This window comes from Hylobates moloch, unplaced genomic scaffold (genome assembly GCF_009828535.3).
Source record: "Hylobates moloch isolate HMO894 unplaced genomic scaffold, HMol_V3 SCAFFOLD_3, whole genome shotgun sequence".
In the NCBI taxonomy this organism is placed as follows: Eukaryota; Metazoa; Chordata; class Mammalia; order Primates; family Hylobatidae; genus Hylobates; species Hylobates moloch.
The window spans coordinates 7,640,747-7,655,410 of record NW_026652278.1 but is presented as its reverse complement, the minus strand read 5'-3'; the positions used below and the strand labels follow the sequence as shown (position 1 = coordinate 7,655,410).

The following is a 14,664-nucleotide window of genomic DNA, read 5'->3' as shown; positions in this document are numbered from 1 at the left end:
TCTAAGTCTCAATACGTAGATGCTCATCATTGTATCACCATAGTCTTTTTTCTCGTTTTCTTCTCATATGACAGGACAGTGACAGCAAAATGCATAGTGATGCTACTGAAATCAAACTGAAGGGCATGTGGTGCTCAAAATGTTTGCTTATCAGTGAATGTGTGAAAGTTTGGAAAATGTACAAATATACTGTATATTTGATAGTTGAGTTTTTGGTAGGAAATATAGAGAATGAAAGAAACTGTCTATTTTCTTTTCTCTTCTCATTCAGGAAAAAATTATAAAAGAAAGTAACAAGCAAATTCTTCACTTATTTTTGGAGAGAGATGTGCGGGAGGGAAGATGGTTTCCTTGGCAACCAAGCCACTGATTCCCTTTCCCTGGCTGATCTGCTGAGCTTGTGGTAAAAGTCATGCTGCTCAGAAGATCTAGGAATCATCTTTTAATTAGCTTAGCAACTCCCAGCTGGTTTCTTCCCCATTTCATTTTGTTTTCTGGAAAATGTGCTTTTAATTCTTAAACTATTTTCACTCATACATTCCTCTAATATTTTCAAATTCACTGGACAAATTGAACTGTTCTGAAGCAAAGTTACAGGCTAACTTACGACAATTGCTAAGCATTGTTTTAAGTATTTAAAATGCTTAATGTTAATTTTTAATGATTACTATTTACATTTTATGCTTAAGAAAAATAAATAGACTCAAGACTGGAAAAATGCACAAAATATTAAGAAAACTATAAAAACCAACTATAGTATCACTATCTGGAGATTTAGGCTTTTAAAAAAATTATAGTAAAAATATAACATAAAATTTGTCATTTTAATCACTAAGTGCATAATTCAGTGGCATTATGTACATTCACAATGGAATTAGTCAGCCAAAGGGTGCAAACATTTTAATCAAGCTTTTGCATACATACTGACCAAGTGGTTCTCAAAAGATGTAAACCAGTTTTTAATGCCATTTGGAAACGTTTGATTATATTTGTTTCACTGCATTCTTATCAGTAGTATCGTATATTTAATTAATTTTTGCAAATTTAATAGGCAAAAACTAATATTTTAAAACTGAGTTAAAGTGTTTTTTAAAACTCAAAAGGCTAAGCCAATTTTTGTTGTTTTATTTTTACCTTGACTCCTTACCTAGAGAAGCAGTAGCATTTCCAACCACATACACGGACTTGGCATTCCATTTTTCTTTCAGAGACCTTTCCCAGACTGTAAAACATGAAATGATATGTGAATTGTAAATACCAAAGTGGCCATTTGGCCTGTTGCCCAAAGCTGCTTGTTCACCCTAAGAAATTGAGCAAAGCAAACTATTAGTAACCAAATGTAGAAAACAGCATCTCAAACTAAAATTCCATTTTCACTTTGTTCATGTTTTATAGGCAATTTTTTAAAAATTGCTTTCATAAATGTCTTAGTATTCCTTGCTTGAAATATTAGCCTATTTCCACAGTTGGTTCTAGAAGAATTTTAATGGGAACCAGGAAATCAACATAACTTGAAGAATTAATTTGCATAGTGAAATAAAAAATTTAAATCTAGACTTTTAAAGAAAAAGACACTGGTCATTTAAAAAAAGCAACTTAAATGTCTAACGAAGAAATCCAATTGGTTTATTTGGGATATAAATCTGAAAGCAGTCAACAAACTGTAATCTCAGAGGAGAGGGTTCATTTATCCATTACACCAAAGTAAAAATAATAAATTTCAAGTCAATTAACAAATACAATTTGATACAGAATATTGTCATTTTATGATCAAACAAAATATTTAAATATAGATTAAAGAAACAGAAAGAGAAAATGGATTGTATAAATATATCATAAAGCTACTGGGCATTCATTACATTTTTAGAAAACAGGGGAATAATAGTTCTTCCTTTCTAAAATCTGGTCATGAGCATAACTTTCCTTTAAATTCAAGAGCATTATTCCTCTACTCTTTACATTAAGGGAAATTCCCTTTGAAATGGTAATCAAAGATTGAGTTCCACTTTGCTGCCTACCCCATAAATATCAATAGTATTTATTCAAAACTTATCCATAGCATGTAAACAAACTGCTTTTCAAGCCTCACAGCAGAACTGGAGTGAGCACTGGGTGGAGTCAGAAAGCCTTCCACAGAGCTGGCTCTGCCCCTTAAGATGTGTGTCCCAGGTAAGTCAGTTAATGCACCTCGTCTGTTTCTTCATCAAGGTAACTGGGATTAACTATACTCCTACTGCTTATTCCCTATGGTTGTTGTGAGAATCAAAATAAGAAAATATATGGGAAAATGCATTTTAAACTTTATTATAAAGCATCAAAAAGAGTTATAGTGACCTTTCTAGGGTTTTCCTCTTTTTCATTATCTTCATCCTCAAAACATACACAAAAGGAAAAAATACAACTGCAAGAAAAAGCACCCAGAGCACCACTGGGAAAGAGTACACATGCTTCCCCATCTAGAGTATAATGGCACAATCACGGCTCATACAACCTCTGCCTCCTGAGTTCAAGTGGTTCTCGTGCCTCACCCTCCTGAGTAGCTGGGACTCCAGGCATGTGCCACCATGCCCAGCTAATTTTTCTATGTTTTGGTAGAGACGGGGTTTCGCCATGATGGCCAGGCTGGTCTGGAACTCCTGACCTCAAGTGATCTGCCCACCTTGGCCTCCCAAAGTGCTGGGATTACAGGCATAAGCCACTGCACCTGGCTGGCTCTGAGTTTCTTAGGTTCTCAGACTTTCTTTTCAACAGGAGGTGAACGTGTGTATGAAATCACCAAGAAGGTGAGATGTTTAGGCTACAACGAAGCCTGGTTAAATGTGGAGACAGAATAACCAGAACTCACCACCGTCACTTACTCCATACCGTCACTTACTTCATGCCCACTCTGCTCCAGGTAATGTCCTGGATGCTTTCCTTCGGGACTCAGACTCTGCAGCTTGAATCCTGCACTTGTGCTTTACACATTGTGGGGGCCTGGCAAGTTCCATACCCTTTGTTCTTCAGGCTCCTCATCTGCCAAGTGAAAATACTAAGCATATCTATCTCACAGGAAGAAGTATTCAGGACAGCGTCTCGCACAGAGTGAGCATTCAGTAAGTTCTACCTAACTAATAGTCTACTATTAGTAGATAATCCCATTACTATTAGTAGTAATCCCATGATGAGAGGTCAAGGAAGTCATTAAGGTCCAAATAGCTGCATAAACCCAGGCCTAACTCACTCCAAAGCCCTCGCATAACCACTCTGCCTGCTGCCTCCGCTCATCAGTGTAACTGTGGAGGTGGGTGGCCCAAGTGTGAAGCCTGGCTCTGCACTGACTTGTTCTGTGCTCACTATCCCAGCCTCAGTTTTCTCAATGGTAACATAAGACATAAGATCATAGCAATGTGTGCCTCTGGATTGTTATCTAGGGTTAAGTGGGGTAATGAATGTGAAGTATTCATTACACAGGGTCTGACATACAACAGGCACTCCATAAATGTTAGCTAGGAAGCTATTCAATTGCATTTATTAATAAGGTGTTTGCTCAGGCTGAAATCCAGGGTTCTGTTAACGGGCACTGCCATTTTCATACTGTTCTGATAGTGAGGGATGGAGGTGGGAAGACAAGTCAAAGAGATGACTGGGTCACTAAGTGCCTGACATGGTGGCACTGACCATTTTCTCATAGTTAGATTTTTTCATCATCTCTATTTCAGGAAAGTAGTATTTATCCTATTTTCAGAGGAAGAAGCTGGTGCCTGATACCTTCTAAGGGGATATATCAGTCCCTAGGAGGTGAACAACGAATAGACAGGGGAAAGTCCCCCTCAGGGTCATCTGTCTGGGAGTTTAGGAGACAGCCCTGTCTCCTATTTCCCAAGGCAGAGTCTGTGACCTGATACCACTAAGCACTCACTTCTCTTAGAAGTGCAGCTGCTTCTGGAATTTAGTCTCCCAGCAGGAGAAATAAGAGTAAATAAATGTCCAGGGGAATCCACAGCAGACCCACCCTCACCTTCAGTTTTATTGTTTTTCTCCAGACATAACTCTGCTGCTTCCACTGCTCTGGGGCTGGTAAAAATGAGTCCCCCGTAATCTTCAGGATGAGAAAGCTGCACACCAAAAAGCAATAAAGGCATTTTATACGATGGCTATGTTCAACATCTTCCAAGGAGCTGAGACTCAGAATTCCAAATGCTTCACAATAGTAGTAGGCAAACTAATTTCTTCCACCCATCCCCCCAAAACTTACTGAGTGCTTACTATGTGCCTGGAACTATTTACTCTAGGACTTTTAGGATACACAGGTGAATTCCTTATTCCCAGTATTTCCCCCAGGAAGCTCACAGTCTAGGGCAGAGACAAGTGAAACACAGGGTGATAAGTGCACTGCAGCACAGAGGGGAAGCCTGACGCAGCCTGGGATTAGAGTAGGGTGCAGGTAGTGGGGGAAGACTTGATCCGAATCTGTAATAAAAATGGGAATATTCAGGGGGTGATATCAATGCTGAAGCCCTGATTTTCAAAGAGGATAATGGTGATATCATCTACCGAATATTTACTCTGAGCCAGGCACTAGGCTGCTGTATACATCTGACTTCGCTGAAGCTGTGGGCACGGAATTTTCACTCTGAAGCATTTGGAAGGCTTTACTGGACTTGTCTCCTGCAATTTTTATCACTCTTCACTGGAAGAAGAACTGAAGTTGTGGGCAGAAGCCCTGGGTTTGAGTCCCAGCCCTGTCTCTTACTTGCTAGAGGTCTTAGCTGAGTTGCCTAATTTGAGACCCCAATCTCTAAAATGGGAAAATACCACCTCCCCGGCCTGCTTTGCAGAAGTTGGGGGTGAGGGGTAGATTAAATGAGAGGATGAGTGAAAGCGTTCTAGGACTGCTGAGAGCAATGCAGGTTTGCTGCTCTCACCATGACCTGCTCTCCTGGGCCCCAATCTCTGAGTCTGGGTGGCTTTCTGGAGAGGCTGATAGAGGCTCAGTCAGAGCCTCCCAATAGCAGCAGCCTCCTGGAGCCAGGTGAGGTTATGTTGCCTTGTTTTAAAGTTTGGGAATAAAATAAGGAGACAGTAAAACAGTCCCACTCTGGCTTCAGCTGGCAAGGAAGAAATCAAACACTAACATGGTGCTCAGTCACAACAGGCCTTACCTTCTCAGAGAAACTGGGAAGAGACAAAAACTCAAATGATAAAACAGGGATCAAAGTGGCTTCGAGTCCATATAATCCTAATTCCTGCAAATGAAAGAATATAGTTCTGGATTGGCTAGGGCTGTTTTTAAAATAAGGAAACATTAACAATTTATTCTGCGTCAGTTCCTCTGAGGTTTTGCAGACCCCACCCCTGCCTGCTCCAGGCCCCTTGACTCCGTAGAAAGGACACTATGGGATAAGGAGTCTCAGGCCACTTACCCTGATGTACGGATCCTGGCCACAGTCGTCTTCCTTCCCATCCTTCAGTAAAAGAATCTTCATTATTGCCTGGCAGTCCTTACAGGGCGCTGTGACAGAGCAAGGAAACAGATCTTAATTAGATCTCAAAGACTCTTCCTAAGCAATTTCCGATGGGGACGGTACACAAGAAGAAGGCAATCAAATGCTTGTTGAAGAGACCTATCCCTCCTACACCATGACTTAGCGCTAATGGGCTTGTTCTTTCTGAAGACCCCTGTCACTGATAAGGCCAAGAAAGAGCATGTTAGCAGTTGATATCGCTTGGAAAGACAGATGAAAGCCATTAGTGAAAGCCAAGTGTCCTATGCCAAACGTTTATAGTTCGGGAAAGAGAACTGATGCAAATTTAGGGTTGTATCAACAACAAACAGAGAAATGGATATCATATGTTTTAAGGAGATAAATAGCTTTTCCATTTCAAGATAAATATGCTAAGTAGCTCATAGGCACTTTAGGAAATAATTATACTGACTCTTCTACTTATTAAATGATGTTTTCTAAATGTTGTCAAGTATCATAAGAGAGTCTAACAACCTGGAAAATGATTTGTTGACATCAAAAGCCTTATATACTTCATCCTCTTTCTCCCTGTAATTGCACTTCTAAGAATACTAAAGCAACACTCATAAAAGTGTCCAAAGATTAACATAAAGATGCTCACACTAGAATTCTTTAGAATTACAAATAACTGGAAAGAATGTAAAGATCCAATGATCAGAGAATGGTTAAATAAATCATGTTACAGATCTATGAAATCATTAAAATATTCACAAATAATTACATGAATTATTTAATCACAAAATAATGTTAAGAAAAAAGCAAGATTCAGAATTACGTAAACAGTATGATTTTATAGATTTTCATACATAAATGAAAGGATATGCACCAAAATATTAATAGCAATTATTTCTGAGTGGTAGGTTACAATGATTATTTTCTTCTTTACCTCTTTCAGTATTACACAAATTTTTTTTTTTTACAATGAAAACTATATTCCTCTTGTATTGGGGTCGGGGGCGGGGGCACATTATAATCATCCCAAAGGCTGGCCAGGCACAGTGGTTCATGCCTGTAATTCTAGCACTTCGGGAGGCTGAGGTGGGCAGATCGTTTGAGCCCAGCCTGGGCACTATGGTGAGACCCTATCTCTACAAAAAATTAAAAAATTAGCCGGGCCTGGTGGCATGTACCTATAGTTCCAGCTCCTTGGAAGGATCACTTGAGCCTGGGAGGAGGAAGTTGCAGTAAGCCGTGATCCTACCACTGCAGTCCAGCCTGGGTGACAGAGTGAGACCCTGTCTCTAAACCAACCAACCAACCAACCAACCAACCAACCAACCAACCAACCAACCAATAAATGCTGCTGAGAAACTGCAGAATAAATCTGCTTGAGATGTAGATTATCATTCCATAAATAGCATTAGACCCACCAGTTACTTAATAAATATTATGCAGTGGTTGCTTAGAGTCAACAGACTACATTGTTCGAAGCAGAAATGTGCCAATTCTGGGTGCCATTACTTATAAATTACTACTGAATATATTTCTGGAGTATTATATTATTTATGGAACATTTTAGGAAAATTGGCTCAAAATTAACTGCTTTGTATCTAAGCATCAAACCTGGCGAACAAATATAATAATTATGAAATCAAGTTTTAACATTGCTGTTATCAAGGTGTTAGCTAGAGAGACTGGGGGTTTGGGGTAATGGGCAGTGTGGTTCCTATCACTTCCTAAAGTTACTTAAAATGTGTCTCACATAGAAATTAGGAGCCTACCCTTCTGCAGTGGTCACTTTTGTGTCACCGTGACTAGGCTCTAGTGCTCAGCTTTTCCAAACACTACTCTAGGTGTTGCTGTGAAGGTATTTTAGAGATAAGATACATCAACTGGCTTTAAGTAAGGGAGATTATCCTAGATAACCCAGGTAGGCCTGATTCAGTCAGTCCAAAGGCATTAATAACAGCAGACCTGAGGAAGAAATTCCAGCCTGTGCGACTCCCCACCTGCCCTTCCTGCAGGCCTGCCCTCCTTGTTGGCTTGCACTGTGGATTCAGACTTACCAGCACCCACAGTTGCACAGGCCAGTTCCTTGCAATCACAGAGATGGAGTCTCGCTCTGTCACCCAGGCTGGAGTGCAGTGGCGTGATCTTGGATCACTGCAACCTCCGTCTCCCGGGTTCACACCATTCTCCTGCCTTAGCCTCCCAAGTAGCTGGGACTATAGGCGCCCGCCACCACGCCCGTTTAATTTTTTGTATTTTTAGTAGAGATGGGGTTTCACCATGTTAGCCAGGATGGTCTCAATCTCCTGACCTCGTGATCCGCCCGCTTTGGCATCCCAAAGTGCTGGGATTACAGGCGTGAGCCACGGCGCCCGGCCTTACTGGTTCTTGTTCTCTGATTGAACTCTAATTCACCTTATAATTTGGCAGCTCCAGGAATCCGTATGTCACTGAATGCCAGGGAGAACTTGGCATTTTCGTCTAAGGCATAAATCCTCTTGTGGCACACAAAGCAAGCAATTAGTGTGGGGATTAAAAAGCAAACACATAATGCTCGGAAGCAGGCAATCCTGTGGCCACAGGGCTCTCCTCAGCCCCATACCATGTTCCGCCATGGATCTAGCCTCTGAGATACAGATCCCCACATTATCCCCACATTTGCAAAGAATGTTTCTGTAATGCTTTCAAATACCAGGAGCCAGCCTCTCACAAATGTTTCTATATAGTTCTCAGGCAGTGACGCCAAATCCCAAGCCTGGAATCACCCTCAGGTAAATTAGGTCTGCATTATTTACTGGGGCTGTGTGTAATAATTTCAGCACTAGTAAGTGCTATGAGGTGATCTGGTAGAGTGACTGGGGTGCTCATAACTAGTTACCTGTCCAGGGAGACCTCTGGGGAGCTGACATTTCGTCATTTTGGCATATATGATCTGAATGACAGCAGCAGTGAGGAGAAAATATTCAAGGGTCAGAAAGGGGCCTGGGTATCCCTAGGAGAGAAGGGTAGGTGTGGCTCAAGTGTGATGGACAAGGTAAGCTTTGGATTTCATGAGAAAAAGGACCCCACTACAAGGTTGAAGACAGGATTGCAGTGACGGGATCTACACTTCAGAAACACCATGACTTCTGAGGCAAGGAAGGACACGGACCCCATGGGTCATAGCAGATTAGCTGAAAGGCATCGGTGACTGAATCAGAGTTGTGGCGGGGGTGCTGGCTTTAGCAAAGGCAAGGTAAAAGTGACTGGATCAAGGCTTCATATTGCAGTTATCAGGATTTGCCGATATAATTCCAGGCAAAACCATTTGTCTACAGCCTAGTTTGAAATGGTTGGGACCAGGCTGAAAAGAAGTGTCTTTCTTCTTTGAATCCTACCTAAACTTTTTTTGGTTTGTCCAGTTTAATCCTATCAGTAAATCACATCTTTCTAGAACAGTAACTGTACTAGGCAGTAGGCATCTAATATGGTCCCTACATCATTATATTTACAGGAAGGTCAAATAGGTACTTTATAAATCAGCAAAAACATAGTCACGATGCAGTAAGACTTATGAAAGAATATTCAAGATTCATAACTGGTACATCTTATTGGGACTGGGTGGTGTGGTATAGATTGCCAGTTGCCCCTAAACATCTACGCTTCCCTTCCCCTCACAGAAATGGTATCGCTCATTAACCGGGCAATGGTTGCCAAAAATAACAATGTGTAGTTAGATATCACGAGGTGACGATGTTCTGACAACAGGATGCGAGGTGAAGTGATGGGCAAAACTTGTGAGTCCCGCACTTAGAAGGAAATGCTGGTCCCTCCCCTCCCCTCCCTCTTTCTGGCTGGAATGTGGATGGGGTGGCCAGCCCCTTCATACTCGGAGGACAACCTAGGGATGAGGGAACAAGACAGAAGGAGCACAGACCCCTTTGTATGACAGAGCTACCACTCCAGCCAGGACTTTTGCATCAGCGAAAAGTCAAGTCCTATCCTGTTTCAGCCATTGTTCATTTGGATCTCTGCTGGAGTGGCCGAATCTATATCCTACTTAACACAGAAGTAAGAGGCTTCCTCGTGGAAGTGCACCTGAAGCCTGAACGGGGGCTGGTGCACTGTAGATGCTGAGGTCGGTTCACCTGAGAAATGAGAAGTCCAAGCGGCTGGAGAGCACAGGGCAGAGTGGTGAGGGATGGCAGCAAGGCAGGCAGGGCCAAGTCTGCTGGGTCTCATTGGGTCATATTAGGGAATGTGGCTCTTATCTTAATAGCAACGGGAAGCTTCTTGTTTATAGATGTATTTTTTTTTTTTTTTTTTAGAGGCAGGGTTTCACCATGTTGCCCAAGCTAGTCTCGAACTCCTGAGCTCAGGCGATCTACCTGCCTCGGCCTCCCAAAATGCTGGGATTATAGGTGTGAGCCACCGCACCCAGCCTTATACATGTATTTATCCTCTCTTTTCCTCATTTCTGCTTGCCCTTTTACCTTCTCCCTTCTCTAAGGTGATAATGTAAGGAAGGAAGTATGGTGTCACAGAATAAGCACAGGACTAAGGGCCAATGGACCTGGGCTCTGGTCTCAGCTTTATGACTTAACCATGGTGTGATCTTGTTTTTTCCCATGTTAAATGGGAACAACCTCTGCCCTACCAAGCCTTAGGGTTGCTGAGTGACTCAAAGAAGGTAAGAACAGCAAACAGATCTATTGAGCACTTACTGCCTCCCAGGCGCTATTCTAAGAGCTTCACATGCATTAAGTCCACCTACGAGGCTTAGGAAGAAGCTGAGGCGTACAGAGGATGACACTCATCCAAAGTCTCAGAATTGCTAGGTGGCAGAGCTGGGATTCACACCCAGCCAGTCTGGCTCCAAAGTCTGTGCTCTTAACCCCCTACGCTATATTATGCCTCACATACACTTCCAATACAAAAATGTTTGGGAAAAATAGAGGTATAAAAATATAAAGTATCACTGTAGTACAAAGTGCTTAGTTTAGTTATGCAAACACCCCAAAGCAAAATCAATCTACCCATTGTAAACAGAAAAAATATTTCTCCTGGGTTCTAATCTGTGGTTCTCTTAGGTAATAAAACTGATGCTGGCATGAAGTTTAGGCTTCTGGATAATAAACAGGTTCCCTGAGATGTGTTGCAAATAAAAACCCAACTACTACCCTTATCCTTTGTCTGACATCACTGAAAGCATTTCTCTTCTTTTTTAATCCTATATACAATCATTCCCAAACACTGAAAGCATTTCTAATGTAAAACTAGGTCAGGACAGTGGTTCGTGCCTGGTAATCTCAGCACTTTGGCAGGCTGAGGCAGGAGGATTGCTTGAGAGCAGGAGTCCGAGACCAGCCTGGACAACATAGCGAGACCCCATTTCTACAAAAAATTTTAAAAATTGTTAACAAGGAGCTGGGAATAGTGGCGCATCCCTGTAGTCCTAACTACTCAGGAGGCTGAGGCAGGAGAATCACTTGAGCCCAGGAGTTCAAGGTTGCCGTGAGCTATAATCGTGCCACTGCACTCCAGCCTGGGTGACAGAGAAAGATCCTGTCTCAATGATAATAATAATAATAATAATAATATAAAATTAAAAGGTTCTGTTGTTGATGATTCTTTGCTGTGCTAGAGTCACATATTATCAGGCTGATTGAGAATGAAATCAATTGAGAAGCATGAACAGATAGGTTAACACATCGCCACCTTGGGCTTTAGGAAGAGGCTTGGTGGAGTAGAAGGTGTTTGCACAGGAGGGCCAGGGTCTGGGTTCCAGTCTAGGCCGCTTTTGCCTCAGTCTCAGTTTCAGATTCCTGTATGTTGGAAAGGGGCTGTGAACCTCTCCATTGTTGGCTTTTTTGATGCACTTTCTTTCCTGTAGTAGGTGCTCATTATTTGTTCACCTTGTGGGAAAACAACAATTTCAAATTTACCCAGCATCTTTGAAACAGAGAGAATGATTACTTTTCCTTAAAGAAAAACGCAGCACTTGTCCTTCAGGTTGCCTGCTTAGGTCTCTTCCAAGCGTACTCTACTTTCTTTCCTGTTCTAAAGTTAGTTGTTGTTGTTGTTGTTGTTTGAGATGGAGTCTTGCTCTGTCACCCAGGCTGGAGTGCAGTGGTGTGATCTCAGTTCACTGCAACTTCCGCCTCCCGGGTTCAAGCGATTCTCCTGCCTCAGCCTCCCGAGTAGCTGGGACTACAGGCATGTGCCACCACGCCTAGCTAATTTTTGTATTTTACTAGAGATGGGGTTTCAGCATGTTGGCCAGGATGGTCTCCACCTCTTGACCTCGTGATCCGCCCGCCTTGGCTTCCTGAAATGCTGAGATTACAGGCGTGAGCCACTGCACCCAGCCTAAAGTTTTTTAAAATAAACTTCCACTCCTGCTCTGAAGCTAGCCTTGGTCACTTTTTCTGCCTTATGCCCCCAGTTGAATTTTCTTCTGAAGAGACAAGAATTGAGATTGCTGCAGATGCCTACTGATTTGCCACTGGTAATATATTTGGTGCCACGTGACTCAGATGGTAAGAGATCTCTATGCCTTGCTTTCTTCTGCTGGAGGCATCTGATCCCTGTGCAGTTTTTCTTCTCCTCCCTCTCTTCTTACTAATCAACCCCCAGAACAATTCCTCTTGGCCATACGTGACTCTGCTCTCTGCCAGTTGATTTCTTAGCTCACTCTGGTGGGTGGCTCATGGGAGTGGGAAGGACCCTAGGGTCTGCATCAAGCAGATCAGAGGCACTATATGGCCCTCCTTCATAGGAGGCTTGTGAGACTGGTGAGGCTAGGGCCTAAAAACCGTGCAGCGTCCGGGGTTTCCTCTGCCTTTTTTTCCAACGAAAATAATAAAATCTGTTATTTCCCATTGAGGGGGAAAAAGGCGGGAGAAGCCCCGGCTGCTCCTGAAGCTTCCAGCATGAAACTCACCTCGGCACTGGTAAAAAGAGGGCTCAACCTGTCTCTAGATTTACAGTCTAATGCTTGCTCTGCCATTTTACCCTCATACTTATGTTCATCAATCGTTGATGAAAAAGAAAAGAAAAAAAAAATGACTGGAATCAGGGCACTTTACTGGTAAGAAAGAGTCAAACCTCAAACCCATACTTTCTATGTCATGGTGTTCTCAGTATCAGCAATAACAACAGCCACTCTTTTACTGAGCATTTACTCATGTTAATTACTGGTGTATTAGTCAGAGTTCTTCAGAGAAACAGAACCAATGGCATATATTTACATCTAGAAAGGGATTTGTTATAAGGTATTAGCTCATGCAGTTATGGAGGCTGAGAAGTCCCATGATCTGCTGTCTGCAAGCTGGGGACTTGTAAGCAGGAAGGCTGGTGGTGTAGCCTGAAGGCCTGAGAGCCAAGGGTGCAGGTTCCAGCCTGAGTCTGAAGGCCTCAGCACCAGGAGCACCAAGGGCAGAAGATATCCCACATCAAGCTGTCAGGAGGAGACAGGACACATTCTTCCTTTCTTGGCTTTTTGCTCTATTTAGGCCCTCAACAGATTGGATGCTGCCCACCCACTTTGGGGAGGGCAATGCACTTTACTCAGTCTATCCATTCAAATGCTCATCTTTTCTGAAAACAACTTCACAGACACACCAAGAAATAATGTTTAACCAGATATCTGGGCATCCGTGATCCAGTAAAGATAACACATAAAAGTAACTATCACACTGGGCTAAGCATTTTACATGCAAGATTGTAATCCTCACTTAAACCTGCAAGGTAGGTGGTATTCGCCTTATTTGCAGGAGGTGAAACCAAGTCCCTGAGAGGTTTGAGTAACTTGTCCCAGGTCACACAGCACAGTAAGTGGCAGGGATGGAATTTGGATCCTGGTCTGAAGCCCATGCTCATTCTCCTAACCACTTGCTACCATCCCTCTGCCTCATTAAGATAAATTCTGAGCTAAAGATGAACACTGAACGAGTGGTAAGCAATCTAGCTAGTACCTGCTGAGTTCAGTTCCCTGGGGTCAGCACTGTATTTACTTTCACATTCGCTATTCTAATTCACACTCTGACCGTGAGCTCAACATTGGGAACTAATCTGAGGCATAAAGTAAGGCTTTTGCCCCTGCTTGTCTTACAAAAGTGATCCATGTTTACTGTGAAAGATTTGCAAACTACAAAAAAGTATAGTTCCTCAAAAAAATAAACATAGAATTATCATATGATCTAGCAATTCCACTCCTACATTTACACCCCAAAGTATTGAAAGCAGGGACTCGAACAGATATTTGATACTCATGTTCATAGCAACATTATTTACAATAGCTAAAATGTAGAAGTAACCAAAGTGTTTACCGACAGATAAGTAGATAAACAGAATGTGGTCTATACATGCAATGGAATATTATTCAGCCTTAACAAGGAAGGAAATCCTAATGCATGCTACAGCATGGGATCAACTGTGAAGACATCATGCTAAATGAAATAGTCACAAAAGGAAGAATACTGTGTTACTCCACTTATATGAGGTTTCTAGAATAGTCAAATTAATAAAGATGGAAAGTGGAAAGGTCATGGGGGGAGAATAAGGGAGCTGTTTAATTACGGAGTTTCAATTTTGCAAGATGAAAAGAGTTCTGCCAATGGATGGTGGTGGTGATGGTTGCACAATGTGAATGCACTTAATGCCACTTAACTGTATCTTTAAAAATAGTTAAGATGGTAAAATGTATGTTATGTATCTTTTACCACCATAAAAAAGTATAAAGAAACAGGAAAAAAAAATTGGCCATATCTCAGTGCAACTCTATTGATATGTTCGCATGGTCTTTCTGAGTCTTTTTTCTAATTTTAGCCTTTTGATAGGTCTTTTTTGACAGCTTCCTCTCTTCTCCATTACAGGAACATGTTTCTGCAGTTGTGCGACCCAAAGGGGCCATTTCAAGCTGCCCCATCAGATGTGGAGCGCTGATGTGTAAGTATTACTTCAATATCCATGACGTGGCCGGGTAGACAAGAGACTCCCAGGAAAGGCGGAACTCACAGAACACGATTATGGGCGATCTGGGCTCCTGGGACCTTTAGGGCACGCCGTCTCCTACTGATGAAGGAGCACTGATTTATCAGATGTTACCCTGCTTAAACAGAAGCAGCCTATTAGGGCAGCTCACTCCATTCCTAGAATCAAACATATCCAACCCACCCCCCTCATTTTACAGAGAAAAATCAATGGAGAACCGTAGATCTTATTCCTA

General features: G+C 42.2%; 1 protein-coding gene across 4 annotated transcripts in view; it reads right to left on the bottom strand.

The window, feature by feature from the left end:
* Positions 1 to 14,664, bottom strand: part of UROS (uroporphyrinogen III synthase) — a 38,517-nt gene that overhangs the window by 22,550 nt on the left and 1,303 nt on the right. For 3 of the 4 annotated variants that reach the window (XM_032175407.2, XM_032175401.2, XM_032175382.2), the window contains exons 2-5: positions 5,406 to 5,494; positions 5,145 to 5,228; positions 4,001 to 4,097; positions 1,148 to 1,222 (exon numbers count right to left, since the gene is read on the bottom strand). In XM_032175407.2, the coding sequence (XP_032031298.1) occupies positions 1,148 to 1,222; positions 4,001 to 4,097; positions 5,145 to 5,228; positions 5,406 to 5,468 (319 nt within the window). In that variant the 5' untranslated portion in view covers positions 5,469 to 5,494. Of the gene's footprint in view, positions 1 to 1,147; positions 1,223 to 4,000; positions 4,098 to 5,144; positions 5,229 to 5,405; positions 5,495 to 14,453; positions 14,545 to 14,664 lie in introns of all 4 variants that reach the window. The other variant, XM_032175391.2, reaches the window with a different exon arrangement.